This window comes from Cannabis sativa, chromosome 6 (assembly GCF_029168945.1).
Source record: "Cannabis sativa cultivar Pink pepper isolate KNU-18-1 chromosome 6, ASM2916894v1, whole genome shotgun sequence".
Classification (NCBI taxonomy): Eukaryota; Viridiplantae; Streptophyta; class Magnoliopsida; order Rosales; family Cannabaceae; genus Cannabis; species Cannabis sativa.
Window position 1 is genome coordinate 16,650,743 of NC_083606.1, and position 10,123 is coordinate 16,660,865.

The window sequence follows — 10,123 nt, forward strand, 5'->3', positions numbered from 1 at the left end:
GTCTTGTCTTTTGGCATGGGTTGTGTAGCTCGGAATCATCATGGTGCTATGGTAGAAGCATTCAAGAAGAGGAAGATTGGATGTGTTCAACCCGAAATTGCTGAGATAATAGGCATTAAAGAAGCCTTGAGTTGGATTGCAACTCATTCGTGAGATAGAGTCATGTTAGAAACAGATAGCTTGGTGTGTGTCCAAGCAATTCAGAACGGTATTTTTATGCTTTCACAGTTTGGTCTTATTGTTGAGGATGTTTGAAATTAATTTATGTATCTTATGATTTTTATTCAAAAAAAAATTAATTATTTTAATAAATTAGATTATTATTAATTTAATTCTAAAAAAATATATTTTTACCTATTGGTATGGAAAAAAAAAAAAAAATTGTCCCATGCTTACAATAAAAATACATACTTGACATGAAAATAATGAAACGTAAATCATGAACTTAAATTGAAAAGAGCACTTGGCACAATGGCATTAACAAATTAACATGCAGCAAATTTACATGAAAAATCAATTAAAATAATGACCTCACACAATCACATTAGTATTTCAAGCTATAGACACGATATAAAATAAATAAAGAAAGACATTTTCACTATTGACATAACGAGTTTAAATAATTTGAAATTAAGTAGTGATGATTGAAGGTATTAGATCTGATTTGGACCCAAGTATTCCAGCCTTAGTGTCTGGGAAACACTCTAGTCCAGGTATAGTTGTCACTTGTCCATGTTCAGTAACTCTAATAGGATAACTGAGCAAGTGGCCAGGTAGGTCATGCTCTAAGCTCTCCCTGCAATAGAGTTCCCAATAACTTTCAGCGATTCGGTTCACCTTTCGCACACACTCAATGCTTTCGGGTTCAAGGAATGTGTCATGAAGCATTCCCAAGTGTTCATACCATAATGCCATTCTATGGCCATGAACCTGTCCCTTGGCTGGCTGCTGCAGGGTTGAAACATGATGAGGTTGATAGGCTCCCATGGCGATTTCGGTGTCTCTAGCACCATCCATAGACCTCTGGTTGATGTTGGCTGATCCTATGATTATGTATTCATCATCAACTGCATAAAAAATTAAAACAATTAGACATTCCAATTACTTTATATATTATGTGTCTTTGATGTCAAGAAGTTTAGACATTGACGTTTTGTGAAAGTAAAATCTTGGTAAACTGGCATGTTACCTATCATCATCTTGGCATGAACATAGATCATGAATCTTCTGGCTTGCTGAGCTCTGCTATAATCTGAATCATCTTCTGGTTGCTTTGAGGGTTCATATTCTCCTCTCTTCTTTATCTCTCGATTTCCAAGACAAAAGAATGCCAAGTAGTCTTTGGGGTTTGCATCAAGTCCTTTGGATTTGAGAGCTTTAGCAATGTCTTTATACATCATCTCCATTGTCATTTTCTGCCAATGTAATATTGCCTGAACAGAACCGCTTTCAGGAATGCCCTCTGGCCACATAGGAATGACAACATAGACCACAAATCTCTCCCCAGCTTCAATTTTGCTAACAATCTTCAAAGACAATTCCTTTGGAATAGGATGAACAGCACCGACCTCGTCAACATTGAACTCTTTTGAGTCCCATCCATAGGAGCTTCCAATGAAATACTGATTTTCAATGTAGATGTAGTTCTTAGCTCTTCGAATCGCGTTGACATAAGCATACTCAATGCTTTTGTCAATTATCTGATCTTTCCCACTTACAAGACCAGCTTGAGCAGCTTTTTCTGGAGTGGTAGGAAAACCAAAAGCAGCCCCTCCATCAATTGATCGAAACAATTGAACATTCCAATTCTCATGGTCTTCAGGTAACAACATAACAGGAGATGGAGGTATAATACAAGTGTCTTGTATCTTTCTCAATTCAAAAAGCAAGTCCTTGTTATGACCTTGCTTCATCCATCTTTGCTCAAAGTTGCACAAAACATCCCAAGCAATACTCCCTTCTACCCTGCAATGAATGTCATGCCAAGGCTGTCTTGGTCCACCTTTTTCTATTGAGGCACCACGGAAATTATTCTGATGAAAATCATCAGAATGGGTTGTATTCAAAGTCCGGAAAATTGAATGATTAGGATTGTCATATCTCCCATCACAAAGATCAATACCACCAAGGTAGCTAACAATTCTCCTCTTCTCTGATATTCCACCATCACCTGAGATATTCTCACTATCCACAACCACTGTCTTCTGGTGATGAGTAAACATGGTGGAAACCTTCAATTCCTGAATAATGCCTTGTCCACCATCAGGAATTCGAGGGCACAAGACGCAGTGGACACCAGTGTTTTCGAAATAACTCCCGGTATCTTCATCATGTGTAGACATAACTCCATCATTCTTAAGCAACTTCAGAGAAGTTTTATCATCCCAAACAAGAATTAGTACTTTAACTCCTTGTTTAGCCTTCTTTACAAGTAACTCGCCAAGTGTCAAATCGCCTCCTTCCTTTCTCCTCCTACTGTCCCTGATCAAAGTAATTCTAGTACACACAGACCAACCAGCAATGTAAATCAAGTACTTTGCATCATAAATGGCATCAAAAATATCCTCCCAACATCTATTAGGCTCATAATACTTACCCCCAGAAAGAGAGATTTTGGGGATAAATTTATCTGGGATGTGAGCATCTTGATAAAGGGTAACTCTACAATCACTCCTTTGAGGAAAAAATGTGTAAGGCACACCTTGAAACTTATCATTGCCATTTATTCCTTGTGACCAGTTAATGTCTTTAGATACCTCTACAAATTTCAACTTGACATGGATTTTGGATCCATCTCTTAGAGGCTTGTGATGCTTGTCATCCAAGAGAGGAAGCCATTGGTCTACTTCTTTCCCACTGAGAAGTTTCTCAGCTGGAAAATAAGCTATTCCAATCTCCTCATCGGGGCCAAGTCGATTTTGCTTGACAGTGAACACAACATTAGATGTCATGTGTGCACAACAAATGTGAAACGTCTCGTCCCATTGCGGATTCGAGGAGGCTGTTGGTTCGAGCAATCTGGTTCGGCCAACATTGGTGTTCCCTAAATCGATTGATGCATAAAGTCTGGGTGTAACTTTCCTCTTAAGCCCAAATTTGTGTTCAGCTTTGCTCGTCAGCTGATAATTTCAGTGGAAGTTTTCAACAACATATATAAGCACATTTATTACTACTACTAATAAATAATAATAATACTAAGCTGCTTGGTTAAGTGTTGTGTTTAGCATTAATGAAATGAGTTTAAGGATAGTGATACCTTGTAGAAACACATGCAGCAACATCCACCTGAAAGCTTATCAACCTCGTCGATTGTCACATGAAGAATCCCATGCAGCAATACTGGTTTCATAGCTCTCTCTCTAAATATATATATATATATTTATAAATTATGTATATAGATTCCCAGAAATTAACCTTATTGCTACTCCTAATGCAATTTAGAAAAGCATGAAAGGATTAATTATTATGCAGAAATATGTATTGTTAAGAGGCTAAGAATAATGAAATAAAGAGAGAAAAAACTGAAGAGCAGGACTAAATAATAAAAGAGCTAATTCAACATATGGAAAATGGGCTCAAAGACTTGGACATATATATATATAAATGTTTATAAATTATTGCATAGAGATAGAGTCGTTTGTTAATTTCGAGGAAAAAAATGAAGGGACAAAGGAAAGAGACTATACATTAATTGCATGTGAAAATAAGTGGAGGGGTTGAACGTACGAGAGGGAGTAGAGAAGAATTTAATAAGGAAATATGATTATAATTATGTAAAATATTAAGATTTTTCATTAGTGGTGCAGGTAAATAAGACCATAATATCCGTTAAATAACAAGTTGTTTAATTTATATTTAGTTTTCGCACCTTTTTGCCAACTCTCAAGAGGCGGCGTTACTTAATCTCTTAGTAAATTACTCTAATTAAGACTGGTTCTATATATTATTCTAGCTAGCTTTACTGGATCAGAACTATGGTGATGGTCCATTAAAGTAACGAGGAGGAAAATAATACAAGAAGAGAAAACAAGACCAGGCTATAAATAATAATAGTAAACATAATACAGCAACCTAAATGTTTAGTTGCTTTCCAAACAAAAAAAAAATGTTTAGTTAGTTGTCACTTGGAGGATTGTCAATATTATTTGAGGTGTATGCTATTTCTTTAATTTATTAGAGAGATAAAGTGATATATCTTTTTGGATCCTATTATACTTATGAACTATCAGTTTTGTTAATTGATAATTCCAATTTTGTATTTTTTTTTTTTAAATGTTACAATTCTCGTTAAAATAGAATATAATATAAATAGGCTTTTTTATTTTTACACTTTAAAATAATTTTTTTTTTTTTTTTGGATTTCTACAAAATTCTACATAGAACCTCTATTGCAACTAGCGTTGTAACCTAAATTGCAACAAAAAATCGTACAGAAACCGCTATTGCAACTACCGTTGCAACGACCTTAGAAACCCAACCCGTAAATTTTAAAAAAAAAAAAAAGTTAAAAAAATAATATATAGAGTATTATGCCCAAATTGATTGTATTTTTTAACATTTGCTCATACTACAAATAAACTTCAGATTAGTTATATTAAGAAATTGATGAAAATTAAATTTAGAATATTTTGTACTATTATTTTAATAAGTACATTGTTCGAATTATTATTTAATGAATATTTTATTTGAATGTTAAATAGTTTCACATCGTTAATTTGTAGAAAGATAAGAATATATAAGAGAAATAGACTACTCTTTTCATTACTAATTAGTTTTAAGATAAACTCATTTACTTTATCTTAAATTCTAACATTTAAAACAATATAAAATTTAAAATAATATTTAACCGTTTGATATTAAGTTTCATAAATTTTAATTTAATATACAATATTAAAAAATAAAAATTAATATTTGAAGACGTTAAAATACTTGTTATTGTATATTTTGGAGTTTGAGTTATTACATAACATTAGATTGGTGAACTCGGTTCAACAATATCTGATGATGTCTGGGAATACAGCCAGCCTTTTGAGGCCTTAAATTTGTATAATTTGCCAAATAGATGAGCTGGCGGCCTGACTAGCCTGACTTTAAGTAAATTATTACAACGAGGTAAATTCCATTTTTCTATTGTTTTGGGACAACTTGACTTGGAGTTAGGAACACTTTAGGGTCGGTGGAATACTTGGCCTGAAACTAGCGATAGATTTATTTTTATTTTTTTTCTTTTTTTGCTTAAGAAAAAATAGGGATAGAATTTAAAAGATAAATAAGTAAAAATAGGGAAATTATCTTTATACTCTATAAAATTACAAGTACATTATAATATCTAAAAAAATTAATTTTGAAAAATTACTTTTAATATTTATTAAAGTTATTTATATTATTTTTTTTCTTTAACAATAAAATTTATTTGAATTTATTGACTTAATATTTAAAATATATATTATTTTATATGTATATTTTGTAAGAAGTGGAAGGAAGAAAAAATATTAAAATAATTAAAAAAAAAAAAAAAAAAAAAAAAAAACTAGTCCAAAGGTAAACATACAATTTTTTATATAAAATAAAATTATTAAATGGATTTTTTTTTTTAATAATTTTTTCAGGACAAATAAAACTCCCAAATTCATACGAGAATGGTTAAAAAGCAATAGCAATGCTCAATTCCTAAATCAGTCATTGATGGCATATAAAAGAAAAGTCAGTCATCGTCACCTGCCAGCCATGGCTGCCATAAATTCACTCACGTGCTACACGCTTAGTTATATATAATAAAAAATAAAGAATTTATCCCAATGGATTCAATTGTTTCTATATGTGTACATATTATTAAAAGGATTATCTTGAGATAAGAGCTAACCAAATGTTAAGAAATTGATTTCTGTTTTTTTTTTTTTCAAGCTGTAATCTTATATTTAAGCGGTTACAGAATAAAATAGAATTATTGTTCAATGGATAATGTGAGCGTCAATCTTGACATTCCTACCTAGAAGACCACATTACAAGAAACTAAAAAATTGTCCTGGTTATCTTGATCAACTAATTAGCTTATAGTTAAACTATAATTTAAAATCAACACTTCATAATAAGAAAAGTGGGGAATAATAAATACTATCTAATTAGTCTGCGCAGTCCTTTTCTATGGATAAAAAGAGAAGTTGTTTTCAGTTTCTAGAAATTATTAACGCGTCTTTGATCCACCGCATTATTTGCACTGTTTTTGTCTGAATTGTCGCCCTTTGCTGTAAATTTATATCCAGAAAGTCTGTTAATATTAGTCAACTTGATCCAATATACATATGTCAATATTTACATCTTTTAAGGTAGCATTTTTGTTTGCTTTCAAAAAGAAAAAAAGGTAGCATTTTTCTTTAAATATACATATAGTCAATATTTACATTTGGAGTTTTAGAATGAATGAAACAATGTCAAAGTTTGAAAAACAAGGCTAAATGGTATGTCCCAAACCCAGGTTTCAGAAGATAAGATCATAAGTGCTAAAATATTATAACTCAATCTCAAGAAATTACAACCCTGGAATAAAAAAAAAGTGACATTCCTCTGTGTTTTTTTTTTAACTTCACACCAAAGAACAATAAAATAATATTATAAAAGTACATAGAAGAAGTGTGTATATTGGATAAAGTTTAAGGGGACAAACGAAAAGAAGAAGTATCAGGACTTAGATCTTGAGCTACCTGAAGAAGGTGTTCAATGTCAATGTCTGGATAGTGTTGTAACAACTTTAAGTTGGCTATAAAGTCACCTTTTAATAGTCTGCTCTTTATGCATAACAACATCGCACAGCACACTCTTAGAAGCATGTCCTGCAAGAAATGCTAGACTACTAAGTTTTTTGTACAAGTAATCTAAAAAGCAATATGTATATGTAAGTATAAAGGTCAGTAATTAACACTACACACTAATATCATATGGCATATGTATGCATGCTTAGAACATCTTCATTGCACTCTTTTTCATTTTGGTTTGAATGAGAGAGAGGAAGAAAGAGACCTGAACACCAAAAGGGTTACTCAATATAGTATCCCATATTCTCATGATGGAATGAAAGCTGAACTCCTGAGTAAGTAGCAATGTGATCCACCTGAATGCGTAGAACTGAGGTTTCACCTGCTTAGAAGGGTAAAAACTTCAGAAATTTGTCTGGTTAATTAAGCAGTTGAAAATGATAAATTTGTAATAAATAGTAGTGCATATGTATCCATTTCGTTACAATTCTCTACAAAAATAGTATTTTACACTTTTGATGAGCTTTGTGAGAACTATGTAAGCCACATGACTTTGGTGAAAGCAGTGATGGATTTTGTGTTGACATATTACCTTTGTGGTGAATTCAAGATGCCTCCAAAGCTCCTCATCATTGGCTTTTAACAACTCTGACAAGCGAGAAAGAGTAGAAAGTATTCCGACTGAACTATTATCTAGCTGTTGACAGAAGTGATCCACTGAATCACTTAAGACTCTAACAAAACAGCAAAAACTATCTGCTTCTGCATTTCCCTACACAATAACATGAAAGCAAGACCACAAAAAACTAGAATATGTTATGACAAATAGCGATAGCAAGATAAATCCATGTTTTAAGATATCAAGGAAGTTCGTACAGCATTTTCCTCATCCGTGTCAGTACTAAACACATAGAATATTGGTGCCAAGACCTCATTCATGCCTTGTACATAGCGGATTGCTGGATTTAGTTTCGCAAATACGAGGAGAATATTTCTCATTGCTTCCTAAAAGAGGTAAAAAGAAACAGAACACTATGTCGATTCAGTAATTCGTGAATGTATGAGCTAGTTCGAGAAGGCTTAGAAATTTCTAATGTGTGGAGAAGATACCCTTTTCTTCTTACTGGATGGTGAGTCCCCAGAAAAGAATTTCAAGTTGGGATGTGTGCGTTGCAGATCACGATCTATTTGCTCAGTAATTTCTGTATGCTGCAAAATGATTATGCCTACTTTGATAATCATCATATGGTGAAATGAAAGCAAAACCAAAATCAGATTTTATAATGGAGTTTTTTGCTTTGATTTCTTTTACCTCGAAGTACTGATTCCAAGCACTAGATTTCCCAAGACTTAAAGGGTGATCTTCATGGGATATTTCATGTCGTTTAAGAGGTCCATCAACACCAATTTCAGCAGGCTGGCCTTGAGGACTTTTCGAATCTCCACCTTTTATCCTTGTGAATTCGGACTGTCTAGATTAATGATTATGATTAGTCAAAGCCTCAAACAGAGCAAGAAGTTCATATATATCACTTGAGAAATTTAACGAGTAAAGTCTTACAGGACTTAAGAGAAGCTCCTCTTTAAGCTTAGCATATTTGGCTCTGTTTTCTTTCAGCTCTTTTTCCCACAAATCACGACAAGGTGGCAAATAACTCAATAGTAGCTACTCACATTGCCATGCAAGAAAAATCAGTACACAAAACCAAAACTTATCATATATATATGATTAACAAGAACCAGTGTTATTTCACATAATTTCCATTGCCTTATTTTAGTCCAAAGCTATCTAAACTGCAGAACATTTCACCTTCCATGTCGTTGATCGCAAACTTCCTCCATCCGGGAGCCCTGTGCTTGCAACTCTTTGCAACTTTTCCAAATTGATTTGTGGCAAGGAAAGCTACACAAGGGAAATAAAATGGCCATTTAGTGATTCAAACCCTTTCAAGTTTCTGAGATGGTAAATAATACTGTTCAGTATTTCAACCATGTATTCATGGCTTATAAGCATTTTAATTTCCATCACTGAAAATCAAAAGTGGTAAATCACTCATCCATCCGAAAATAAATAAAAAAAGTTATAAAAACTCATATTCTATAAACAAAAAGCTCCATCCTGCCTGGTTAACCTGGTTTCAAACACTGGATTTTTTGTTTTATTGCTTATAATGTCTCTTCTCCAATTTTCTCAATCTCACCAACAAACATATAACAACCATATTTCATGATTTATAAGTTTTTTGACACTGTTAAAATAAATAAAAGCCCAGATTTGATACGAAAGCACATACAAAGCTCCATGTTTCATTTGTTTCAAACACAGCGTTGGGTATTTTTTCCCATTTTTCATTGTGCCTCTTCTCCAATTTTCTCACCAACCAAACAAAAAAAAAAAACACAATATTTAAAGTTTTACAAGAATCAAATATGACTAAATCAAAAACTTCAGTAATTACTGTATTTATTAACTGAAGCAAAATCTCACCTCATACTCAAGATTAGACCTTTTCTCATCGGCGGCAATGGCTTTCAAAATCGAAACTGAACTCGCCTGTTCTCTCCTGGATTTTACTCTGAACTCAATATCCGACGCCTCATTGACACCCTTGTCATTCAAACCCTCAACGGAATCAACCGGGTTCTCTTTAATGGACCCGATCGACCCATCATTGGGAATAAACGTCTCCAGCTCCTCCCCTGAATCGATCACCGATGCATACACACCACCAAGCCCGTCACCCTCTTCTTCTTTATCATCGAAACCGACGACGAGGCTTCCCAGTCGATCCGGGAAGGCTTTCCGGGCCTTCTCCGGAAGCTTGAGTTTCTTCCCTTTGAGCATGACAGAAAAAAAGTTGGAATCGGAAGAGTTGGGTTGAGCAAACAAAGAGAGAGAAAGAGAAGGGTTTGGGGTGAATCATAACTCGGTTGATTCAACTCGGTATGGCCTTGGCGGGAAAGAGAATGGTAGCGGTTGAACGGCAGTTGGCCTCCACGTGAGCTAAGCCAAATTCAAAATTTCAAACCAACTAGTCGTCGGAAGCAAGAAGCAAAGCCGTTAGTGGCTAAATTTTGTATCATTTCACTTGCACTTAATGTTCTAAGTTTAAGTTCAAATTTTAATGGTAGAACTCTATGAACTACTAAATCATGTTGATAGTATAAGTGACAATGATTAGTTAGAATTGGTTAATAGTAGTTTGTTATGTGTTTAAACTAACTGTTATAAAGTTAGCTATTCTGTTATTTCAGTTGGTGCTCTACTGAGCTTGTACTATAAATATCACCATTGTATTCATTTCAATTCATTCAATACAATAAGAGAATTCTTCTCATTCATTCATACTTTGTTTCTCTCAACCTCAACA

General features: G+C 33.5%; 2 protein-coding genes across 3 annotated transcripts; both read right to left on the reverse strand.

The window, feature by feature from the left end:
- Positions 1–450: 450 nt before the first annotated feature.
- On the reverse strand, positions 451–3,784 carry LOC115724548 (phospholipase D alpha 1). The gene is made up of 3 exons (XM_030653851.2): positions 3,257–3,784; positions 1,190–3,119; positions 451–1,067 (listed from the first exon to the last, which is right to left on the reverse strand). Exons 1-3 carry the CDS (start codon positions 3,347–3,349, stop codon positions 631–633), a joined length of 2,460 nt encoding a protein of 819 aa, XP_030509711.1. The 5' UTR covers positions 3,350–3,784; the 3' UTR covers positions 451–630.
- Positions 3,785–5,859: 2,075 nt separating this feature from the next.
- On the reverse strand, positions 5,860–9,694 carry LOC115695654 (TBC domain-containing protein C1952.17c). 2 transcript variants are annotated; one of them, XM_030622709.2, is made up of 10 exons: positions 9,241–9,694; positions 8,563–8,655; positions 8,314–8,418; positions 8,065–8,220; positions 7,863–7,961; positions 7,629–7,757; positions 7,345–7,524; positions 7,018–7,134; positions 6,702–6,830; positions 5,860–6,245 (listed from the first exon to the last, which is right to left on the reverse strand). In XM_030622709.2, the coding sequence occupies exons 1-10, from the start codon at positions 9,595–9,597 to the stop codon at positions 6,168–6,170; spliced, it is 1,443 nt and encodes a 480-aa protein (XP_030478569.1). In that variant the 5' UTR covers positions 9,598–9,694; the 3' UTR covers positions 5,860–6,167. The 2 variants fall into 2 exon arrangements, with proteins under 2 accessions (XP_030478569.1, XP_030478571.1); XM_030622711.2 differs by lacking the exon at positions 5,860–6,245 and adding an exon at positions 6,487–6,701 and having other exon boundaries at positions 6,770–6,830.
- Between the last annotated feature and the right edge of the window lie 429 nt (positions 9,695–10,123).

Bases quoted from the DNA above. Each gene is read 5' to 3' on its own strand.
- LOC115724548 (XM_030653851.2), bottom strand. From the start codon at position 3,349: ATGAAACCAGTATTGCTGCATGGGATTCTTCATGTGACAATCGACGAG. The intron at 3,120-3,256 runs GTATCACTATCC...TGAAATTATCAG, and splicing joins GCTGCATGTGTTTCTACAAG to CTGACGAGCAAAGCTGAACA. The intron at 1,068-1,189 runs GTAACATGCCAG...TTTTTTATGCAG, and splicing joins TCATGCCAAGATGATGATAG to TTGATGATGAATACATAATC.
- LOC115695654 (XM_030622709.2), bottom strand. From the start codon at position 9,597: ATGCTCAAAGGGAAGAAACTCAAGCTTCCGGAGAAGGCCCGGAAAGCC. The intron at 8,419-8,562 runs GTGAAATGTTCT...CAATGTGAGTAG, and splicing joins TGCGATCAACGACATGGAAG to CTACTATTGAGTTATTTGCC. The intron at 7,962-8,064 runs GTAAAAGAAATC...ATCATTTTGCAG, and splicing joins CTTGGAATCAGTACTTCGAG to CATACAGAAATTACTGAGCA.